This window comes from Thamnophis elegans, chromosome 8 (assembly GCF_009769535.1).
Source record: "Thamnophis elegans isolate rThaEle1 chromosome 8, rThaEle1.pri, whole genome shotgun sequence".
In the NCBI taxonomy this organism is placed as follows: Eukaryota; Metazoa; Chordata; class Lepidosauria; order Squamata; family Colubridae; genus Thamnophis; species Thamnophis elegans.
Genome location: NC_045548.1, coordinates 6,591,578 through 6,616,916, shown reverse-complemented (window position 1 = coordinate 6,616,916; position 25,339 = coordinate 6,591,578). Strand labels below are relative to the sequence as shown.

General features: G+C 40.1%; 1 protein-coding gene across 1 annotated transcript; it reads left to right on the top strand.

The window, feature by feature from the left end:
• Window positions 1-464: 464 nt before the first annotated feature.
• TXNDC5 (thioredoxin domain containing 5) lies at window positions 465-25,339 on the top strand. Its single transcript, XM_032222940.1, has 10 exons — window positions 465-793; window positions 6,872-7,021; window positions 8,694-8,799; window positions 10,007-10,103; window positions 12,509-12,624; window positions 18,081-18,167; window positions 19,221-19,340; window positions 20,444-20,526; window positions 23,113-23,242; window positions 24,802-25,339. Exons 1-10 carry the CDS (start codon window positions 570-572, stop codon window positions 24,922-24,924), a joined length of 1,236 nt encoding a protein of 411 aa, XP_032078831.1. The 5' UTR covers window positions 465-569; the 3' UTR covers window positions 24,925-25,339.

The following is a 25,339-nucleotide window of genomic DNA, read 5'->3' as shown; positions in this document are numbered from 1 at the left end:
ATAACCCAACTTCTTAATACAAAACTGCAGGTAATGGAATTAAGACTGGCATTGCTTCGCTCACAGTGGGCAAGGGTGCCCAGATAACCCAACCCCTTAATACAAAGCTACAGGTAATGGCATTAGACTGGCACCGCTTCGCTCACAGTGGGCAAGGATGCCCACCAGCTTCTTGGCAATGAATTAAAGCAGTGGCTTTCATCGGAAAGAAACCGGGTGCGCGTGTGTGAACCCCGGGTGGAGATTGCGACGCGCATTTGGGGAGGTTTGCCCGTGGCCACTTTACGCGTAACTTCCCATCCGACCTGAACTCCGGAGCCCCCCGGTTCTTGAACACCTAACAACGAGGCGCTCCCTCCTCTTCGGCCACGGCTGATCCGCGGGGAAAGAGCCGGCCCTTCCCTTCCAGCCCCTCCCCTGATCGCCCTTTGACTTGCCGAGGCGGGCTCAGGGCGGAGGCTGCTGGTGCCGGAGGGAGGACGGGGCGGGCGGAAGGCGGCTCGACGTTTGCCCGGCTCCGGTGTCTCTTTCTCTCTTCCTCCTGCTGCCTTTGCAAAGCGCACGCCGCCATGGCTTCGGCTCTCCGTCCCGGCGCCTCCTCTTCCCCCGCCGCCTGCCTTCTCCTGCTGCTCGGCTGCCTGGCCTTGCGCGGGGCTTCCGCGTGGCCCGACGAGATGGAGGAGGAAGGCGAGGCCGACGACACGGACCCCCACGGCCGGCACCTCTACAGCGCCGAGATGCTGCGCCATGGCGTCCGGAGCGCACCGCACTTGGTCATGTTCTTCGCCCCGTGGTGAGCGGCAAGCGGCCTGGATGGGGAGGAAGGGCGCGCCGCGCCGCGCTGCGCTCTTCCCGGCTCTCGCTATTGTAGCAGCCGGAGGGAGGGTTGGGAAAGGAGCCCACGGGAAAATCCCGGGCGGGAGTGGAGGGGGGAACCGATTAGCTTTCCCCCAAATCCCCTGCCCGCCCACTCCTCCCGCTACCCACAGCTGCAAACCGTGCCAGGAAGAGGCTGGGATTTGCTGGGTCTTGGAGAGTTCACTTCCAGGCAAGCAAATCCTTTAATCTCTCCTTGGCACAAGCTGGCGAGCTAAAGTTACTGTCTTTCCCCCCAAAGACCTTTTCTCCCGCTGGTGTGAATGGATAAAAAGTGGAGAAACTTGCACTAAGTACCCCTGTTGGGTACATAAGTATTAAAAGGGGGGGGAGGGAAAGTGGGGGGGGGGAGTCTTGGGATGTTTGTAATCACAGAAGCCAAAAGACCTGGATCAGTGATGGGTTCAAAAATTGTGTAGAATCTCTTCTGTAGGTGTGGCCTGGTTTGTGGGAGTGGCTTGCTGGCCATGTGACTGGGTAGGAGTGGCTTGCCAGCCATGTGACTGGGTGGGGGTGGCCAACTTGTAAAATGTGGTGAGACTCACTTAACAACGCTCTTGCTTAGCAACCAACATGTTGGCTCAGAAACTCTGGCACTTGAAGCACGCAAGTCTTAAAGCTGTCAAGTTACACCCCTAACCCTTTAGGAAAGAAAACCCCAGGGGTGTTCAAACTTGACAGCTTTAAGACTTGTGGACTTCAACTCCCAGAATTCCTCCTCCAGTCATGTTGGCTCAGGAACTCTGGCATTGAAGTGTGCAAGTCTTAAAGCTGTCAAGTTACAAGACCCTTGCACCCCTAACCCTTTAGAAAAAAAAAAACCAGGGGTGTTCAAACTTGACAGCTTTAAGACTTGTGGACTTCAACTCCCAGAATTCCTCCTCCAGTCATGTTGGCTCAGGAACTCTGGCACTTGAAGCACGCAAGTCTTAAAGCTGTCAAGTTACAAGACCCTTGCACCCCTAACCCTTTAGAAAAAAAATACCCAGGGGTGTTCAAACTTGACAGATTTAAGACTTGTGGACTTCAACTCCCAGAATTCCTCCTCGAGTCATGTTGGCTCAGGAACTCTGGCATTGAAGTGTGCAAGTCTTAAAGCTGTCAAGTTACAAGGCCCTTGCACCCCTAATGCTTTAGAAAAAAAAAACCCAGGGGTGTTCAAACTTGACAGCTTTAAGACTTTTGGACTTCAACTCCCAGAATTCCTCCTCTTGCTCTTCATCTTGATGATGTGCGGACGGGCGGGGGGAGAGGGAGCTGGAACCGGTTCTAAACGGCACTGTAGATTTGTGGAACCTCTTCTATAGAAGAGGTTAGAACTGGCAGGAAACCCACCCCTGACCTGGATGGACTTGCTGTAGGGTTGAGGTAGGGCCAGGAGAAAGGAAGGGTGCAACAGAGGAAACACCATCCTAGAAGCAGTTTCTGTAGTTCAGATGTCGCTGATGACATGGCATTTAGCTCACTTCTTCCCCTTGAATGCATAACAATATTAGCTCCTGCAGAACTGAGCCAAGGGGTTGTCAACCCACCTCGTCTTATGCAGATGGCATAGGAAGCTCAGCAGCTTTTTAACAGGTGAAGCAGGGATCACAAAAGGCTTCTTTAAAATAGCAACGTCAGTTCCAAAGGCAAAGAGATGCTGAACTAACAAAAGTTTTAAGTGTCTAGCACTGCAGATTGATATTCATGGAACAGCAAAAAGAAAACCACCACAGGGCAAGGCGATGGTGGTGGTGTTTGTGCATCCATGTAAATGCCCTCCTTTAAGTCAGTTTTTGACTCCTGGTGACTGCCTAGATTAAGTCCTGCGGGTTTTTTTGACCAGGTTTTTTCCATTGTCTTATTCCTAAGGCTGAGAGAAAATGTTTGGCCAAGGTCACCCAGCTGGTTGATTGTGTAAGGCAGGGCTAGAACTCAAGGTCTCTTGCTTTGGTTTATTGAATTTATATGCCTCCCTTCTCCCAAGGACTCAGGGCGGCGTACGACATTTAAAAAAAACACACATATTACAAAAGTTAAAAAGAATTAAATAGAATATCCCAAACGAACCCAATTTGGATTAACCATAACATTTTTTTAAAAAAAATATTCGATTAAAATTAACAACGATCAATAATTTGTTTTGTTCAGGGCAAAGTTAAAATTCATAGGGCTGAAATCGTGAATGTTGAGTTCCATCTTAGACTGTAGTAAAAATGCGTGGCCCGACAAAACCGCGCTCGTCAAAAGAGCGGCGACAAAACCGCGTCGCTAAAGCCGTGACGTCATCACCGCGGCGACAACAGTGTGGCGACAGAAGGGCGCTTTAAAACAGCGCGGCGGCAGAAAGCCGATTTAAATTAAGGTAAGGGTTAGGTTTAGGGTTTTGGTTTAGGGTTAGGTTTAGGGTTAGGTTTAGGGTTAGGGTTAGGGTTAGGGTTAGGGTTAGGGTGCTGAGTGCTTCGGAAGGCGTGGGTTTGCCCTCCGCGCTTATGTCGTCACGCTAGGGTCGCCTTTTTCCTTAGCGCTTTGGACGGCACGGATTTGCCCTCCGCGCTTATGTCGGCGCGGATAAGGGCTTCGCGGTTTTGTCGGTGAACCGTAAAAATGGGACTTATTTCAACTCAATAATTTGGGCTTAACTATAGATTGGTATTAAACATCCTTGATAGGACCACAATAGTGTCCTACCGATGACCTAAGTGTAGGATAGGCTTATTGGGAGCAGATAGTAGTGGAGCTTAGGCCTAAATAAGTAAGGCTTCATACACCAGTGTGAATGGGTTTCACTGGAGGTTGATGGTGCCGAGTGGCATGATGAAAGCTTTGACTTGGGATGTAACTGTTGTGAAATAGGCAGATTTATATCGATCAACATTATTAGGAAAGTTCTCCAGAGTAAAACTGGCAGAAACTTATACAGTCCGGTTCACTGACAAATGCGCGCTCGACAAATGCGCTCCGACAAAACTGCGCCAAGTAAACCACCCCGCGACGAAACAAACAACATTCCGTGACGCGAAAACAACATTATAACCCTAACCCTAACCCCTAACGTTTTCGCGTCCCACTATGTTGTTTTTTTCATCGCGGTGTGGTTTCGTCTGCGCGGTTTCGTCAGCGCGCATTTGTTGGGTCACGATACAGGTTTGCTCACACTCAGAAAGTGATACAGAGCTGCAAAAATGCAAGGAACAAAGTGATTGGTCATAACTCTTCTATGAAAAAAGGCAACAATATTGAGTATAATTTTTGCAGAAATAAAATATAGAAAAAGAGTTCTTTTGCACAAAAATGTTTTATGGCATCCTGCCATAAAACACAACGATCGCCACAAACCTCTTTAAGTGGATTAGACCAAAATCTACTCATCATGATTACTGTGTGTTATCCTGAGTGTGAAATGCCTGGCGGTACAGTTTCCGTGAACCATAACCATATTTGTAGATGCCTGTTTGGCAATTTTGAGAACAGAATACTGAAATGATTTAAGCATTGTTTTACCTAGCAGGCTCTTAACTTAATTATGGTAATTGAAGCAGCCAGCTCTGTTGCTAAGTGACCCAGTCATAAAGCACAACTTCACATGATTGTGCCGACTTACAAGAGAGTGGTGGCAAATTTCAGGTAGTTGCAGCATCTCAACGGTCATGTGATTGCCATTTGTGACCTCCTGCCAGCTTCCCCATTGACTTTGCTTGATGGAAGCTGGCAGTGAACGTCACAAATGATCATGTGACTATGTAATATTGAGAATTGTCGTAATTGCAGGATGGTTGCCAAGTATCTGGATCTGTTCTGACCTCCCCCTCCTCGGCCCACACCAAAACACTCCGATCCAAAGATATTTTACGGAATTTATTCACAGACAGACAGGTCCTTGGCAGCAATCCAGCACAGATAACCCTTGGCAGCAATCCAGCCTGCCAAGCTAACAATACAGTTCTCCAACATTAGTTAAAGTGTTGACTTCTGCAAAAGGGGTGTGTGCACAAGCATTCCTTTTATAGTCTGGAGAGGAGCCTAATTACTATTTATTTTGAATGTAGTCAATCCATCTTCTCCATTCCAACTTATATTTCTCATTTGAATGGTCCTTCAAATATGCTGAGATTTTGGCCAGCTCTGGTTGCTCTAAGTTAATACAAGTTTTATTAACTGGGTGGCTAGAATTTTATTCTGAAAGTATTGATAACACCCACAAGAATCCCCCCAAAAAACACAAGTTTTCTAAACCAAACTCAGCCTGGCATTCTGTTTGCGATTTTCTTAGGTTTTCATAGCTCAGGTAGGAAAATGGATAGAAATGGCTCTAGAAACATTTATTTGTAATGTCATTGATACAGGCACAAATAGGAATTCAAATACTGGCCTAAAGTATTTTGGCATATGCGACATAATATTTCACTAACAGCCTTTCCCATAACCATCTAACTGCTACTCTTAAAATAGCGTCCTAGATTTCCTTCTTGAGAAAAGTCATTCTACTGACAAGGGCAGTGTCAGCGTTCCAAGTATCGTGTAGAATTAAATCAGAGTCCAAGGCAAAACGATCCTTAAAGTTCCAATGTAATAAAGCAGACATCTTAGCACATCTGTGTTAATCCCAATTCTGGAAATGACATCAGAATCCCACCCAGTTAAAAGTTCATGATCTTGTCCCCACACCCACAATCCATCACATGGTCCAATCATCTTCTTCCAAGCTGGTGTCTCCACCCAGCTGCTTCCGGTCACGTGTAAATGTGCGGAGACAAAAGATGACCTTGGCTTCTAGTAAAGAATGACAACAATACATTCCACAATCCTACTCCTTTCTATTCCCCCCTCCCAACTACTACAGTAATGAAAAATCATAATGAAATAAGAGAAAGTGTGGCAGGCCAAAATTCTAAAAGGAATATAATTGCAGGCCTGACAGGCAGCTCTATGAGATTTACACTTTGCAAGAATAAGATAGAGTGGTATAGGAATGGCATGTAAAATTTTGATTTGTCAGTATTTCTGCTTGGTTCTCAGCATTTTTAAAGTATAGAAATTCCAGTGACGTGCGGTGAGGTTTATGGCTGGTGAGGCACTGACACAGTGGTGGGTTTCAAATTTTTTTAAACTTGTGGACTTCACCTCCCAGAATTCCACAGCCAGGCATGCTCAGTTCCAATTTAAAGCAACAGCATTTGTTTTTCTCCTTTGCAAAATAAGTTTCCTTCTTTCTTTTTCTTTTTCTTCTCCCTTCCCCTCCTTCCTCCCTCTCTCCCTCCCTCCCCCCCTCAAACACGCACACACACACACAAAAATTGATTGAACGACGTGCCTCACCTACGTCAGGAACTTTTAGGTTTTTAACCCTTGCTTAACTCTGCTCGAGTGATCATAAAACGCCTAAAGTCAGACTAGATGAGGCACGTCCTCCTCCTGTAGAGGCGCTGTTTTAGAGGTTTTTTTAAACAGTTAAGCTCTAAGCAGAGTCATCCACGGTGACTCTGGCAGCAACTAGCTCAGCCTGACCTCAGCTCTTGCCTTTTTCCTTTTACATTTTTTGTTCTTTTCATGATGACAGTGGTGAGGCTCTGCCTCCCCTGCCTCTCCTGACTGCATGTCACTGAGACATTCAATCAACGATAGTTCAGTGAAAATTGCATTGTATTTATCCCAGTAGTAGATCTAAAAGAAATGATGTCGCTTATATTCTAATCAACTGGTTTGTCGCATCTAGTTTATCAATTAATGTAGCATTAACAATAAAAGAAAAACTGTCATTTTTATTGTCCTCATATTAAAAAAAATATCTGCCAAAGTTTGAAGGGGGAAAAAAAAGACTGAAAATGAACTTGGGCAAGGACCTACCGTACTTTCTATATCTTAGATAAAATCCAATTTGGGGGAGAGAAAATATAAGTTAGATATACCGTATGTAGAATCCCTCATGTCACTAATCTCAATAAAATAGAATAGTAGATTCAGAATTGTTAATGTTTTCACCAGAATATATATATTTTTTTTAAACCTGCAGGTGTGGGCAGTGCCAGAGTTTCCAGCCAACTTGGAACAAACTTGCCAACAAATACAACAAAATGGATAATCCACAGGTCTATGTCGTTAAAGTGGACTGCACTGCAGATATGCCATTGTGTTCTGAATATGGTGTCAGGGGATACCCAACGTATGTGTAAAAAAATTAATACTTTTTCCTTCAATTCTTATGGGGTTCCACCACAAATGCGCGAACGACAAAAGCGCGCCTGACTAAACCGCGGTGACAAAACCGTGCCGACAAAACCGCGCCGACGAATGAGCGCTGAAGCGCGCCGACAGAAGTGCGCTGTAACCCTAACCTTAAACCAAACCCTAAACCTAACCCTAAACCTAACCCTAAACCTTACCTTAACTTAAATCGTGCTTCTGTCGGTGCGCTTTTGTCGGCGCGCTGTTGTCGGCGCGCTTTTGACATCGCGCTTTTAGCGCCGCGGTTTTGTCGGCGTGCTTTTGACGTTCGCGCATTTGTCGGGTCACGCTCTTATGGATTTAAGAGAGATTCTGAATGTTTGTTTTGTAAATACATGGCATTCTATATTTGCATTAATTCCTTCCCCTTCTTTGAATATATCATGTAAGCAGCAATAACTTATGCAACTGTAAAACAGAGTTCATGCAAAAGCCTCTTAATATCTGTTGCTTTAATTATTTTGCTCACGGTAGTAAAAGCCGTATGGTGATACAAGATGCAATATTTTCATTACTGACCCTTTGCAGCGTATTGTAAACAAATGCGTTTCTACCTGGCAGGCACAGCTGTGCAAATATACCACAACAGTTTTATAACTAGCAGAAAGTAGATGAATTGCTTTAATAGACTAGGACAAAAAAAAATGTGTTAACCATTTTCTGACTTTAAGAAACTGTTTGTTACTGTAAATCAAGATCAAAACAGTGGGGAGTCAGGAAGTTTAGGATATAATTCCCAAGCTCTAAGGTTCTTAGCATGGGCTATAGAGTAGAGTCAGCAGAAATATTCCTCTCTAAAGATGCCCCTCTCTTTTGTAGATGTTTTATGAATTCATCCTGGCCAAGCTGCATTTGGTGACATCACGTCCTCCATTTTGCATTTATAAGGATTTGATATGTAGCAGCACATCACACTTAGTTCTTGAGGCCTGCTTTTTAAATTTTATTATTTTTATCATTGCTAGTGTAAGAGTGAATGGCATGTAATTTCCTAATTGTAACAGTAGTGTGTTTTTTCACCTAGAGAGTTAAGAGCTTACCTTCCAATTCGGCTGCCTTGCAAGCCAAATAAATACCAGAGCAGATCTGGTTTATCTCTGCGATATTTTTTCAGGCATTCTGTTCCCATTTTTTAATATTTTCTAAAAAAAAGATACAAACAGTAAAAAGGGGAAATGCATAATGGATCCAAAGTCTGAGAAAAAACAAAAGAGTATGGATACTTTAATAAAATCATAGGCAACCATCATTTCCCTTGTAAACTAGAAATACGAATAATTGGTTCATTTAATTGCTTTGTTTAGAACCGAAGAATATATACTTTGTTTTAGGGACAAATAAAGTTTATTGATAGTGTGTTTATGGGCGTTAACTTGGCTTTTTGTCTTTGCTTTAAAAGAGCTTTTGAAAGTCTGCAGAACAATGGCAGTTTAAATTTGGAAATTGAAAGGCTATGCTATTGAAATTAACGGAAATGTTAGAATTAATATTAATACACCATTGTGAGGAATGTTGTTAGGGATCCGATATGACATGATGATTGTTTTAAAAATGTTTCCAGTTTAAATGACTATGAACCTGTTTTTCTTATTACTGTCTTAAATTTGCAGTATAAAATTACTCAGACGACACCAGGAAGACCAAAAATATCAGGGACCTAGAGAACTTGAGGACCTAGAGAGATGGATGTTGAAGAAATTAAAAGAAGGATATGATGTAAGTAATCAGAAACAGTTCTTATTCAACAGACAATATAGAGTTGAACTGTTAAAGGACGCCAGTAGAGTAGTATTTACATTTCTGGAACAAACTTTTATGAGCCCAGGTATCTTATCTTTATGGAAATGTGAGAAGAATATTGAAAGAGAAATTGCTTTGACTAAAATTCAGGGGATTTGCTGTCTTCATGATAATGGGAGGAAGACGCTTAGAAATTGAAAGAAATAAAATTTGACCCATTGTTTTCTTTATTGAACCAAAAACAAATTACTTGCATGTAAGCATGAAGAAAATTTCTCCCCTGAGGAGCTGCTTCTGCTGTCAGCCCGTCTTCATTTTTCTTGAAATATGGCGGTTTCTGGATTTTAATTTAGGGATTTCCTCAACCTCACTCCCTATATCTGTGTCTGTCTAAGGTGGACAGGGAATTCTGGGTGATATGGTCCCAGGACATCCATTTATGAAAAAATACGCTGTAGGGAAAGAGGATGTCTTCATTTATAATCATGCCAAAGTTTTGTGTTTTTGTTAGGGGGATATTCTGTCTTTCTCTTTTCTTTTTCTTCTCTCTTCTTTCTTCTCTTTCTTTCTCTCTCTTTTCTTTTTCTTCTCTCTTCTTTCTTCCCTTTCTTTCTCTCGTTGACATACACTCAAACAAACTAGGCATCCACACACAGAGACACGGATTGTAATGTTTATTGTTAACATGGATAGTTTTTGTAGTTTTATTAAGTACATAGCAATATAACTACAGGCAGACTTTGACCTACAACTACAGCAAAACTTGGAACTGCGGTCGTAAGTCAAGGCATGGTGTAATTGGATGTGATTTTACAATCGTTTTTACAATGGTTGTAAAGCGGATCGCACGATTGTTCAGCAAATTCATTATTCCAAACGGCCAAACTGACAAAAAAAGTGGCAAACCACGATCATCAAGAGCATGACATCTGCATTCAGTTGTAAATCTGAGCTGGTTGTCAAGTACCCAAAATGTGGTCACATGACATAGGGCAGGAAGCAGCTGTTGTGAGGTCCAGTATTTCAAGGATAGGTCATAAGTATATTTTCTTTAAAAGTCCTTTCTAGCTTTGAATAGTTGTTAAACGATCTATCATACACCTAGGACTACCTGTAACTCTTTATCCTTTTGAAATTTAAGCATGCTATTTTCTACGTTCTTTTTCTTGTTGCTAAATATAAGGAGGAAGAACCTAAACCGAAGCCATCAAAAGGACCTGATACAAAACAAGGTCTTTATGAGCTCTCAGCGGATAACTTCAAGCAACATGTAGCAGAAGGTAATTTTATTTATTTATTTGTCGATCAAATTGAGAATAATATTTGGGGCTCAGGGTTGAAATGAGGTGGTCCTTGAGTGGTCTCTGAGCTTAGTTGTTTTCTTGCAGACATTTCATTATCCAAACTAGGTAACATCATGAATGCTAGTAAGGAATGGGGTTTCCCAGTGGTGGGTTTCAAAAAAATTTCGAACCTACTCTGTGGGTGTGGCCTCCTTTGTGGGAGTGGCTTGTCGGCCATGTGACCTGGTGGGAGTGGCTTGCCGGCCATGTGTTTTCTTTCTTTCTTTCTTTCTTTCTTTCTTTCTTTCTTTCTTTCTTTCTTTCTTTCTTTCTTTCTTTCTTTCTTTCTAGTCATCATTGATACTGAACATTCTTTTCAAAGGTTTCATTTTAAAGAACTTTCAATTTATAGTATCCCATAATGGAAAATAAATTGGACCAGACAGCAATGTGACGCAGGCCTTCCACAATCTGATTAATAGTCTGTTTTCTAGCAGTTGCTCCGTTATTGGAATCTTAAGCAATGTTACATTCTATGAGTTGTTCTAGCTTAATGCGGTCTACCTTAAACCCAGAGTGGTGATTAACTCTACTCAATTCTCAGCTTAAGGCTGGAGTGGGAGCCACAGCTGGCTATTCCGTGGTTTGAATGGCAGTTGAGTTCCGAATGATATTCTGAAGGGCTTTTTCTACTTTATTAAATCTATGAATCCCAATGAGTTATTAGTTGCAACATGGCTTGAAAATATTTTATTTCCAGTACCTTCCTCCACTGGGAATTCACCAGCAATTTGCTGCTGTCATCCACCCAAGCAGATCTATAAGATTTAAAGAGGAATGTAATTGGAAATATGATGAAAAGTTTTAGAATTAATCTACATCAGCAAGTGTTAATTTCTGCTATTTGAGGAAACTTGTTTGAGAACTTTGAGAAGAGTTATAACGCAGGGGTCCCTGGCCATGGCCACTACTGGGCCTTGAGCCATTGGGATTAAGATCTTGGTTCCACCACAAAACCGCGGAGGACAAAATCGCGGTCGCCGAAAGCGCGCATTTGACGTCATCACAGCGCGACGAAAACATCGCGCTGTGATAGAAAAATGTAAAAATAAAGCGAAAACCTTACCCTAACCCCCCCAAACCTAACCCTAAACCTAACCCTTAACCTAAGCCTAAATCTAACCCTAAATCTAACCGTTAATCTAACGGTAAACCTAACGCTAACCCTTAACCTAACGCTAAACGTAACCCTAACGCTCTAAACCTAACCCTAACCCTTAACCTAACCCTAACCCTAACCCTTACCTTTATGTGAATCAGCTTGCTTTAATTTTATTTTTATTTCAATTTTTATTTTTTTTCGTCGCGCTGTGATGACGTCAAATGCGTGCTTTCGTCAATCGCGCTTTTGTGGACCGCGGTTTTGACGGGTCACGTAAGATCTTCACCCTCAGGACATGATAGGTTTAGGTTTATTAGATTTATATGCCGCCCTTCTCCCAAGGACTCAGGGCGGGGTACAGCATTAAAAGAAGCATATAATACAAAAGTTTAAAAAAAAAATTAAATAGAATATCCCAAACAAACCCAATTAGAATTGACAATAACATTTTTTTTAAAAAAAATTTGAATTAAAATTAACAATGACCAATAATTAATTTTGTTTTGTTCAGGCCAGGCTGGCTTGCTGGAAAAGCCAACTTTGTAGGGCGCGTTGGAAGGACCGGAAGTCGGGGATTATACGAAGCTCCAGGGGCAGCTCATTCCAGAGGGAAGGCGCTCCCACAGAGAAGGCTCTCCCCCTGGGGGTCGCTAGCCGACACTGTCTGGCCGACGGTACCTTGAGGAGGCCAACTGTGGGATCGCACTGGATGGTGGGAGGCTACTGGATTAGCTTAATTACATCACCCAGCAATATTCAACCAACACTGAGACTCAAGACAACCTACAAAGTTACCCCTGCATGGCCCCACGGGAGTCTGACAACCAATCAGAATACATTTCTTACACAGGAACAGGAAGCTCCAAGGCGGGGACTAAGAGAGGGTATAAATCTCTCTCTCACCCATGTGCTTGATTGCCCAGGATCTCAAACCACGTGGTCTTGTCCACCATTAAACCATCTTTCCAAACAGTTTCCATGTTTCCAGTGACTTTCTCCCCACTTGGAACTGAACCCTGATGGGCATTTCTTCCAACACATATTAAGTATAAAACTAGAAGATAAGTGTGTAACGCAGGAAATCAAAGTGTGATTCTTTGGGAATGGAAATCTAAATATGGTATAAACCAAAGACTTGTCTCTTCTTGAAGCTGTACTGCATAAAGAGAGATACGTAACAACTAAACGAATGAATGAACTGTTTTGTGTGAGTAACTGCAGCCCTTCTTCTCTTTTAAAGGCAATCACTTCATCAAATTCTATGCTCCTTGGTGTGGTCACTGCAAGGCATTGGCACCCACTTGGGAACAGTTAGCTCTGTCCTTTGAACACTCAAAGTCCGTCAAGATTGCAAAGGTAAGTTTGATTGGCAAAGCAGTTCAGTCTTCTTAAGTTGAAAATGAATTACTTTGGGAGTAGCATTGAGCGGGGGGGAAAAAAAGAACACTGTTTGCTTTATAGACTACAATTAACTATTATTAATTCCCATTTTGGAATCTTTTATGCAAGCTATTCACCCACCATAATTCCCGAATTTATTGGAGCCTTGTATGTTAGTCAAAACCGTGGCACGACAAAACCGCGCTCGACTAAAGCCCGCCCGATTAAACCGCGTCGCTGATGTCATCAACAGGGCGACAACAGCCCAGCGCGGAGAAAGAAGGGCGCTTTAAATAGCGCTTTGAAAGCAAGCCGATTCAAGTTAAGGTAAGGGTTAGGGTGAGGGTTAGGGTTAGGTTTAGGGTTAGGTTAAGGGTTAGGATTAGGTTTAGCGTTAGGTTAAGGGTTAGGTTTAGTGTTAGGTTTAGGGTTAGGTTTAGGGTTAGGTTTAGGATTAGGTTTAGGGGGGTTAGGTTTAGGTTTAGGGGTTAATTTTAGGTTTAGCGTTTACAGCGTGCTTTTTTCTCCGTGCTTTTGTCGCGCTGTGATGACGTCAGCTACGCGGTTTCGTCAAGCGCCCTTTAGTCGAACGCGGTTTTGTGGTGGAACCAGTCAAAACGCATTTGCTTAAGATTGATTGATTGATTGATTGGGCTTCCTGAGAAGTAGCCTTAGCCAACAGCTTATCCTGGAGAAACTCTTAACTCTTTGTAAGAAATCTCATGAGTAGTTAATACAGAGACAGGGGTACCATAGGCTTTGTTATTTTAAATAAGAAAAAGGCCAGCCCTGCAGCTTATTTTTATGATAGAGCTCTTGTTTTCATTGTAGTTTTCATTTGCTTGCAGTTATTGGAACAACTGAAAGGAGTACAGTTATATTGTTGTCTTTCTGATGTGGAAAAAAACCTGCTGGTAGTATGAGTATTCAACAGGGTACACTGTTAAAGCTGAGAAAAAATTCTCAACCATATGTAAGAAAGCCTCTTTTAAAAATGTTTTCCTTTTTCAAAAAAAAAAACACAGTTTGGGGCTGGTAATTTTTTTAACCTTTTCTCTGCTAACTTCTTTTTCTTGTTTTAAGTTGCCCCTTACCTATTTTATTTCTTATTGAGTCACTGTTTGAGCCATGTGGTTTCAGAATTATAGACCCTAAGGACTAGTCTGGGGAAAGCTACGGTACTTTAAAATTTATTGAAATCAGCAGTATTTAATTTAGCCTATTTCCATTGAGTTCAATGGACTTAAAAGTATTATTTGTTTGACTTGGCAATCTCATTTCATCAGAGCATTAGGAACAGAGAAATGATTGCCTTTCGAGTAAATGAATTAATTTCTTTTTCCTCCCTGCTTTGATCAGGTAGAAACTATAATTTCTTTGCTTAATAAATTTAGATACTCAGAGTTAACTAGAGTTGAACAGCATCCCAATTTAAATGCATGCACGCACATATGCTCGGATGATAGATAGATAGATAGATAGATAGATAGATAGATAGATAGATAGATAGATAGATAGATAGATAGATAGATAGAGATAGATAGATAGATAGATAGATAGATAGATAGATAGATAGATAGATATAGAAGATAGATAGATAGATAGAGATAGATAGATAGATAGAGATAGATAGATAGATAGATATAGATAGAAGATAGATAGATAGATAGATAGATAGATAGATAGATAGATAGATAGATAGATAGATAGATAGATAGATATAGAAGACAGATAAATAGATAGATAGATAGATAGATAGATAGATAGATAGATAGAGATAGATAGATATAGAAGATAGATAGATAGATAGATAGATATAGAAGATAGATAGATAGATAGATAGATAGATAGATAGATAGATAGATGATAGATAGATAGATAGATAGATAGATAGATAGATAGATAGATAGATAGATAGATAGATAGATAGATAGATAGATTCAACAATTCTACTTCTAATGTTCTTAAAGTTTAGGGTACTTCTGCTATGAAAAATGGGGTGGCTCATTTCATTGTTATAAAAGTTTTTGGTTATTTATTTCCCCCTTTCCATATTTTTTTTCAAGTTATGGATTTTGTTTTTATTCATAAATTGCTACCATTTCTTTTCCCTACTCATTTTTCTGATTTTATATCCTAGTTTATCTTTGTCCATACTTCTAGCTCTTATTCTTAATTCTTTCCCCATGTATGATTCCTTACTTAAACATTTTCCTAGTCTTCAAGATTTTCTCTCATTATTCCTTTTTTTTCCTGACAAATTCTACTAATTACATTTTAAATCATATTGTTTTGTAGTTCATATCTTAATCTTGATTGTTCTGCCATAAACCTTTCTGTTCCGTTCCTATCGCTATTTTTGTGGGATGCCATTAATGCTGAAGGATGCTGACAAAATAGATAACAGCCAAGTCATCTTTCTTCTCTATCCTTGCCTCTCATAACTTATTTATAAGTAGGCTTGATTCTCTTTGAACCTCTTTGGCAGTTTTTTTATACCCTCTGCAGAAAAATACCATAGTAGACATGGTATTTTCACTTCGAGCAGTTCTCTTAAACACTGTGTGAAAATATTAGGTGGTATAAAATACAGCAACTCCAGAAATAACAAGAACTAAATATTAGGATCAAATCATCCCAATATTTCGGTGTCTCTCAGTTCATTTTGGTATCTATTTTCAGGTAGAAACCTGTAAAGTCTTTCATGATTTGGGATCACAGTGTCTTATTTTGTATATTCCACCAAGTTCTGTAATAATCTTTGGAGAGTCTTTTCTGTATGGCCCCCTTCCCACTCAGATAGAGGTTTAGACTGCAGCTGCTAAGAATATGTATGCAGATTCCTAGAAAGTGATACCTTTTTTCTTACTTACAAGCAGAAATCTCTTTTATTTCCCCAAGCCCTATAACTTTAAACTAAGCACTTAATGTTTACATACTCTTCCAGATAATCTTACTTTTTATGTTTCAATTTGTGCCATTTGTTTAAATTGTTTTCTTTAATAATTTTAAGTTATTCTGAAATATTTCGACTCCAGGTTTTTCTTTTTAATGGTGTTTATGTATTGATTGCAACTTGCCTTGAGGGATATTTTACTCTGTTTGATGTCTCCAATTAAATTAATTGTGTCACATCAGAAGAACTATTGTCAGCTCTTATTCTCCTTGATTATTCCTTACCATTTGATATAGCTTTTCATTTTTTATTCCTTTGCTTCGTTTTTCTGGAGCCTTGGATGTTGTTCTTAGTTGATTTTTTTTTAACTTACTGTATATTTGTTTTTGATAATCCTATTTCCTCTTTAGTCCTTACCCGCTATCATTAGACAATGTTTTCCAGGTGTATTTTGCCCCAGCTTCTGTATTACAGGAAAAAAAAGAATAAATATCTGCTGAATCTAGCTAGATTTTCTATTTTAAAAAAATATCAAACTTCTTCAGAGCCGAGATGGTGCAGTGGTTAGGGTGCAGTACTGCAGGCCACTTCAGCTGACTGTTATCTGCAGTTCGGCGGTTCAAATCTCACCGGCTCAAGGTTGACTCAGCCTTCCATCCTTCCGAGGTGGGTGAAATGAGGACCCAGACTGTGGGGGTGATATGCTGACTCTGTAAACCGCTTAGAGAGCCCTATGAAGCGGTATATAAGTCTAACTGCTATTACTGCTATTGCTATTCTTTATGAAGGCAAATATTTCCAAGCATGATTTTTAGTGATATGCTGCCTCTGAACACAATGTTTGTCTAATATTTCCCATTACATTAGGCCTGTTTCTGCTTTTGAGGTAGTTCACTCATTGTCTCAAACTTAAGTGTACACAAGACAGGATTTGTTTCCCCTTAAATTATCACTTTCATCTTCTTTTTCTCTTTCAGTCCCAACTTCATTCTTCAGTCTTCTCCGCAAGTTGAGTTTGGGGCATGTTCTCTCTGATTCTTCTTTGCTTTGCTTGGCTCGCATTACTACCCTATCTGAGGTCTGTCTATTCTCTTTATAATGCTTTGAAAATGTGCGTTTTCTTTTCAAAAACCACTCTTCGGTGCCATGCTGATTGCACTGTCGTTCGCCTTCCAGACTGCTTGATATTCTCCGCTTCAATCCATTACAGCTTCCTTCACTCTTTACTCATTTAATATTTCTATTGGTGTGTTTGTTTAAATATTACCTGTAACCTTGTTTCTCTGTAGTAGATTCTCTGTTTGACCATATTTAGGTTTTAAAAAGTTACATCGGTAGTTACAATGTATGTTTGAAAAAAAACGTAAAGGATATGAACAAGATTTAGATGGCTCCATTTGTACATCTCCATCCCTTTGTTTTCATAATCTTTTACCTTATTCTTTTAATCGCTTTTCCACTATTTCGTTCCATTCAATAAATATTAAACTTCTAAATTTCCGTTATCATTTGCTGTTTTCATCTTCTTCTTCTTTTTTATAAATTATTTATTTATTTATTTTCAAAACAAACATATATTGTAGAAAGTGTATCAGCTGGCTACAAAAAGCTTTTGTGCATCTCTTCCACCGTCATCAAATATAATTCATATTAATTCAAATATCTTAACTCAAATATTTACTATATTAACATCATCATACCTCCACTTTTATTTGACTACAGTTATTTAAACATCCTTCATCCTTAAGATTCAATCCATTATAGCTTTCTTCACTCATTTAATATTTCTATTGGTGTGTTTGTTTAAATGTTACCTGTAACCTTGTTTCTCTTTAGTAGATTTTCTATTTGACCATATTTAGGTTTTAAAAAGTTAACATCGGTAGTTACAATGTATGTTTGAAAAACTTAAAGGATATGAACAAGATTTAGACATCTCCATCACTTTATTTTCATAATCTTTTACCTTATCTTTTAATTGTTTTTCCACTATTTCGTTCCATTCAATAAATATTAAACTTCTAAATTTCTATTATCATTTGCTGTTTTCATCTTCTTAATGTTCTTCTTTCCTGGGTTTCTATGCATGAAACTCTTTTTTGCTTAAGTTTTGACAAGTTTTTTATGATGCTTACAACAAAAAGGTTAAAAAGTTATTCATGTCTTTATGCCAACATCGAGTCTCATGTTTGTTATTTAATTCTGTTACCAATTTAGTTATTTTATTGGGTTTACATATCTCCTTTTTTCCACTCTAGTCTTAGCCAGCAATTTTTCTATTTCCCCTTTTGTGGTTTGAAATTGGGAGCCTATAAGTGTAGAAATATGTATTTTATTTCAACACCGCTTCTAATAAGTTTAGTTCCATACATAACCTACTTTAATTTACAGTACATCGATTCAATAGTTGCTCCTTTTGTACAGTTGAGTGTCTGGATTTAAACATTTTAAAACAGCTATTCATGATATACTTACTGTGTAAATTTGCACTATAATATTGGGCTTTGTGGATTAAAGAAAAATCTTGAATCCCTAGGTGGACTGCACGGTGCATGCTGCAATCTGCTCAGAAAACCAGGTGCGGGGTTATCCAACTCTGCTTTGGTTCAGAGGTGGACAAAAGGTAAGAAAATTGCAAACTGGTTTTATTTGTGAAATTACAGATTTACATTTACATGATTGCTGGGACCAGATTATCTTTCAGCCTACCTCAGAGGTGGTTATGAAAAGCTAGCACTGTAGCTGTTGAAGTTAAATCTTTCTATTATTGAATCATAACACATACGCATGTTAGACAAAGATAAACTTTGTTGTAAGAGTTCCAATTTTATTTATGCTGAATTTACAAAAGTAATCTTTTCTGAACTCTGGATTTCACTAGGAAGATAAAAGACATGATAACCTTCAGGCAAGGTGTAAATGAAGAGGTCTCGTTGGAATAATGAGCTCTTAGCTCTTTTCCTCATAAAGGCCTAATAGTAAGATTGTTCTGTCTGTTGAATATATCCTTTAGTTTAAGCCATTTCCTTGGTTTCCAAGCTGAGGTGGCGCAGTGGTTAAATGCAGCACTGCAGGCTACTTCAGCTGACTGCAGTTCTGCAGTTCGGCTGTTCAAATCTCACCGGCTCAGGGTTGACTCAGCCTTCAATCCTTCCGAGGTGGGTAAAATGAGGACCCGGATTGTTGTTGGGGGCAATATGCTGACTCTGTAAACCGCTTAGAGAGGGCTGAAAGCCTTATGAAGCGGTATATAAGTCTAACTGCTATTGCTATTGCTATTTTCTGGAACTATCTTCTCCTGCCATACCAGATTCGTTTTCCTTGGACTAAAAAAATCCCCTCATCCTTTTGCCCATGTACAACTGCAGTCAAAATACTGGTATTTCCCCCTAAAACTCATCTTGATTTTCCTAATGTTTTTTAAAGAGCCAATTAAACCACGTTTTTTATTTCAGTATAACTCCTTCAAGTATTGTTTAGCAAAGAATAATTGTCTAAGCACATTCAGATTTTCAAGGTTTTTTAAAAATAATTAAGCTAGGAATCCAGCTAAATCAAAGCCATTGGTAAAATAATATATCTATTAGCTATTGTATCCTGCAAAATAATCATATTCTAGTGAGACATTCGAAAACGTTTGCTAAGCTAGTAATAATTGTGGTTTGATTTTTTTTAGGTTGACCAATACAAAGGAAAGAGAGATTTCGATTCTTTGAAAGAGTATATTGAATCTCAGTTAAAAGATTCCAAGGAAGCCATGAATGCTGGCAAACCCACTAAAGCACCAATAACTGAGGTAGGTCTTTGGAAGTTCTTGCATTAAAGGGATTTTTTTTCCTTTCATTAATGTTATTTTCTAAACTAGGGTTCTAGCCCAATTTTTTTTTTAAAGTTTATTTATATGCCGCCCTTTTCCCTGGGGGGACTCAGGGCGGCTCACAACCCAAGGGGGAGGGGGAGACAAACTTTTAACATATAAGACAATACATAATTAAAAAACACAACATTCATACCATTCGGGCGGGTTACAGTCTTAGCCCCAGGCCTGACGGGATAGCCAGATTCTGAGGGCTGTGCGGAAGGTCTGGAGGGTGGTGAGGGTACGAATCTCCACGGGGAGATCGTTCCATAGGGTCGGAGCTGCCACCGAGAAGGCTCTCCTCCGCGTAGTTGCCAGTCGGCATTGACCGGCAGATGGAACTCGGAGGAGGCCTAATCGATGAGATCTAATAGGTCGCGTGGAGGTAATTGGCAGTAGGCGGTCTCTCAATTCCAAATATATTCCTGTATTTGGAAAACCAAAATAGTTCCCCATTTGCACTCTGTTTAAACTACTCATATATTGTATGTATGTTTAAATGTAGCAGGTTTACTTCCTGTTGGATGGCAGCAAATTAAATTTCACTGCTTTTTTTTTTTTCTCAGTCCTTATCCTTGTGACATCATATTCTGTTGCCAGGTTGAGATACTCAGAAATATTTTCTGCCTTAGTATGTGACCCAGCAAGGTGACAAGGTTGAAATGGACAGATCAGATAGATCAGATGGGATAATAATAAACAAGAATATCCGAAAAGAAGAACCATGGGAAAACTTAGAGATCACTGGACCCAAAAAAGTAAAAAAAGTTCATTAGCATTTCCATAACTTTAAATTTGGTTCGTTTCAACATCTGTTAAGCTGTCACACAGTGGATATAAAACAGGAAAGATGTTGCATCACTGACTTTAAAACAATTGCCAATGTGGGATCAGAATGTTCCAGAGAATCCAGAACATTCTATTTTGCGTTTCGATTATGCTGCTCCTGGAGCTACCAATGTTGCATATTCACAATAAAGGGCTTAAAATTAGGATCCTGGGTAAGGCGATTTGATTCTCATCTTCATTTCTTTCTATAGGGCAAAGTTCTTTCCCTGTCTGAAAAGGATTTTGATAAAGAAGTGGCTAATGGGATCACTTTCATCAAGTTTTATGCTCCATGGTAAGTTTTTGGAGTGGTAGATTGCAAGTATTTAACTTTTGTTTCTCTTTTTATTGTGGAGCATATTCTACCAACCCAAGCTACCCATTTCATTCTCTGGAATTGGAAAATATAGCATAGAATAATGTATTAGTTTTATATGTAGTTAATTGTTTCCTGTTCTTGTGATATCAGTGGAATCCCTGAAATAAACCGAAATTACCCATAGTTAACTTTTGATAGCTATGAATAATCTGTGGTTACATTTGAATGTTAGATATTAGGCAGAATTGTATAATTTTATTAAAAGTGTAAGGTAGTCTTCTCTGAACCCATCCCACTGCAGTGTTTTAATGTGGTCCTCAGTACTATTTTCTTCAATTATTTTGTTAGCAGTTAATGCACTATCTACTCAAATAGTTCTGTGTTACTTCCGTCTCTATTCATAAACCTCAGTGTTGAAATTTTTACTTCTTGAGTGTTGAAATACTGTGTGAACCTCAAGGTTGCCTGTAACATACTTTGCCTGAAGGAGAATTAAGAATGGTTTTTTTCCCCCCTGTTAACCAGCTGCATATAACTCAAAGAATTGTTTGTTCCCTCACAAGTATAGGATTTAATTTAGTCTATATCCATGTCAGAAAGTATAGGGCTATATGAGCATTTAGAAGGCTAATTCACATGTACATTTGTAAAGATTCATTGCTTGATAATGAATACAGATAGCTTAACTTTGCTAAAAGTAATTGATTGAATCAAGACTTAGTCTTAAAATTATAGGAGTTTAATTAATGATGACATTGATTTCATTGGGTTGCTTCTGATTATGTTAGATTCAACACATTACTTTGTTAGACTTTAACTGTTGGTATTTTTATAATAACAACATATACTTGAGTGATTTAAGTATGAATCTGTAAACTGGTGTAAGATTTGCTCAGGATTCAGTAATTTCATGGTTGATTACAACGGGATCTAAATTTGTATCTGTTCAAGTGGTTTGAATCATCCTCTAATTCAGAATAGATCATTTTTGTCCACATATGTAACATTTGTGCCAGTAGTGAGTTTCTATTTTTTTTTTTACTACCGGTTCGCTTGTGCCCACATGTGCGTGTATGCACGCAAGGCTTCTGCGCATGCGCAGAAGCCTCAGGACAGGTGGGCGGAGCATCCCACCGCCACCACTACCGGTTCGCCTGATCTAGGCCGAATCAGGAGCAAGCCACCTCTGATTTGTGTTCATGTTCATATTGACTGAAGCTTCCCATCTAACCCATCCTAGCAATACAATTTATAATAGGTGAAGAAATACTTAACATTGGGGATTGGGTGTGTATATCTTTATAACCTATAAAGCTATGATGGCATGAAATCAGGCCACATTCTTCTCTGTTCCATATGAACTATTTACACGTTAGCTTAAGTATCCATGAGTGTATGGAGGCTACTTTTACTGTTTATTTTAATTAAATATTTACATTAAGCTGAGTAACAGGAAGTTCATCTTATCTTAGTAGCTTTCAATAGATATACATGCCCATAATGCGCACTCTGCATGTATAGTAAGCGTATTTAAAAGGACAATTTTATTACCTGAGATAATGATAGGGAACAGATGGCAGTGTACATTATGGAACAGGGGAATAAATTCTTTTTAAGCTGGATATCATGGACATTTAATAATTTACATGTTAAATTCAGCTTCTAACTGCTAGTTTGTAAAAATTGTTTTGTAAGAAGAATATTTTGTATTTGTATTTTTTGTATTTTATTGGTCTTGTATGCCGCCCACTCCCAAAGGACTCCGGGCGGCTTACAATGAACAGGGGAAGGGGAAAATAGACAAATAGACAAACAACAATTTAAAATGCACAACATTCATAGTTACCGTGGGGCTGGCTATTTCAACAGCCCCCCAGCCTGCCGGAGCAGCCAGATCTTAGTGGCTTTGCGGAAGGCCGGGAGAGTAGTACGGGTCCGGATTTCCACGGGGAGCTCGTTCCAGAGGGCTGGAGCTGCAACAGAGAAGGCTCTCCCCCCGGGGGTCACCAGCCGACATTGGCTGGCAGATGGGATCCGGAGGAGGCCTAGTCTGTGCGATCTGACAAGTATTTCTACCCACTCTCATGGCCTTCCGAAAAGCTATTAAGACCTGGCCAGCCCGGCTTAGATTGGGTGCATGTTGTGTCTTTTTAAGTTTGTCGTGTTTTTATCTGTTTTTAATTTTTCTTAATTTCTGTTTCTGTAAGCCGCCCAGAGTCCTCCAGGATTGGGCGGCCTATAAATTTAATAAACAGTTAAACAGTTTCTCTTTTTTAAAAAAAGTATTTCTTACATAACAATCAAAACCAAAATAAATTAGAGAGCCGATGTGGCGCAGTGGTTAAATGCAGGCCACTTCAGCTGACTGTTAGCTGCAGTTCGGCTGTTCAAATCTCACCGGGTCAGGGTAGACTCAGCCTTCCATCCTTCCGAGGTGGGTAAAATGAGGACCCAGATTGTTGTTGGGGGCGATATGCTGACTCTGTAAACCGCTTAGAGAGGGCTGAAAGCCCTATGAAGCGGTATATGTCTAACTGCTATAAAATTTACTCATTATTTCAGGTGTGGACATTGTAAAAACCTGGCTCCGGTATGGGAGAACCTCTCAAAAAAGAATTTTCCAGGGCGAGTAGATGTGAAGATAGCAGAAGTGGACTGCACAGCTGAACGCAATGTCTGCAACAGATTTTCTGTAAGCACAAGGCTAGATGGTATTCCAGTTTTTACTAAATGTTGAAATTCCTAGTGGCCATTAGTTTAGTCCAGAGATGGGGAAACTTATGGCCCTTTTATGACTTGTGGACTTCAATTCCCAAAATTCCTGAACCTGCCTTGCTCACCGCTGGCTCAGGAATTTGGGGAGTTGAAGTCCACAAGTCATAAAGATACCATAGCTCCCCATCTCTGGTTTAGTCAGTCCTACTGCTTTATTGTTAAATCCATACACTGGGATTTAAAGGGTTTCCTCACACCTGTTATACAAGGTCAACGTCAGTGATGGGTTTAAAAAAAAATTAGAACCTCTTCCGTAGGTATGGCCTGCTTTGTGGGAGTGGCTTTCTGGCCATGTGACCAGGTGGGAGTGGCTTGCCAGCCATGTGACTGGGTGGGCATGGCCAACTTGTAAAATGTGGTGAAACTCACTTAACAACGCTCTTGCTTAGCAACCAAAATGTTGGCTCAGAAACTCTGGTATTTGAAGCACGCAAGTCTTAAAGCTGTTAAGTTACAAGACCTTTGCATGCCTAACCTTTTAGAAAAAAAAAACCCTAGGGGTGTTCAAACTTGACAGCTTTAAGACTTGTGGACTTCAACTCCCAGAATTCCTCCTCCAGTCATGTTGGCTCAGAAACTCTGGCATTTGAAGCACGCAAGTCTTAAAGCTGTCAAGTTACAAGACCCTTGCACCCCTAACCCTTTAGGAAAAAAAACCCCAGGGGTGTTCAAACTTGACAGCTTTAAGACTTGTGGACTTCAACTCCCAGAATTCCTCCTCCAGTCATGTTGGCTCAGAAACTCTGGCATTTGAAGCACGCAAGTCTTAAAGCTGTCAAGTTACAAGACCCTTGCACCCCTAACCCTTTAGGAAAAAAAACCCCAGGGGTGTTCAAACTTGACAGCTTTAAGACTTGTGGACTTCAACTCCCAGAATTCCTCCTCCAGTCATGTTGGCTCAGAAACTCTGGCATTTGAAGCACGCAAGTCTTAAAGCTGTCAAGTTACAAGACCCTTGCACCCCTAACCCTTTAGGAAAAAAAACCCCAGGGGTGTTCAAACTTGACAGCTTTAAGACTTGTGGACTTCAACTCCCAGAATTCCTCCTCTCGCTCTTCATCTTGATGATGTGCGGACGGGCGGGGGGGAGGGAGCTAAACGGCACTGTAGATTTGTGGAACGTCTTCTATAGAAGAGGTTAGAACTGGCAGGAACCCACCCCTGGTCAACATGCTGGAGATCTTGAAACGCCTAAAAAAGGGCAAGGCCTAAGTTAGTACTTGGCTGGGAGACTTCTGGGTAATTCCTGGGACTATAGCATTAGGAAATTAAATCAAAAGGGCAGAAGATGGACATCAATATTGCTGCCAACGAAAACAGCAGTGATTTAGGTTGACTTAAATATGCCTTAGGCATGTACCGAATCTCATTTAAGGCAACGGGGGGGGGGTGTTTCTGCTGATGAACATATGCTGAATAAAGGGATACGGTTAAAATGATGGTGTTTTCAGATTTCTTTTTCTTTTCTTTCTGAAGGTCCATGGCTACCCAACACTCATACTTTTCCGTAGTGGTGAAAAAATAACTGAACACACAGGAGCCAGAGATCTCGACACGCTGCACAACTTTGTTCTGGGACAGTCCAAGGATGAACTGTAAAAAAATGTTTAGTTATACTGCTTCTTTAGCTGGGTCCAGTAAACTTGGAAGTTGAATCATGGTAACGTTATTGGATTTCCAAGAGTGGCCATACGGGAAACTGGATGTTCTAAAGCGTGGTACGGTCTGTTCATATGTTTGTATTTCCTATTATCTACTCCGCTAAACTCGAGGGAAGGTTACAACAAGCAGTAACCGTTCAAATTGGGAACTAGTATTTATAGTACTGGTTACAATTAATGAATTCCCACTTGTCCTAGGATGGAAAAAAAAAAATGTGTTTTGAAACAAAAATTAAGAGGAAAACAGCCTACATCAGGACACATTAGTTTCACTGCAAATAACACATTAGCACAATATCAATTGCATAAAATTTGCAGAGTTTCATCTCTCTTCGAAAACCAGATTAGAAGAA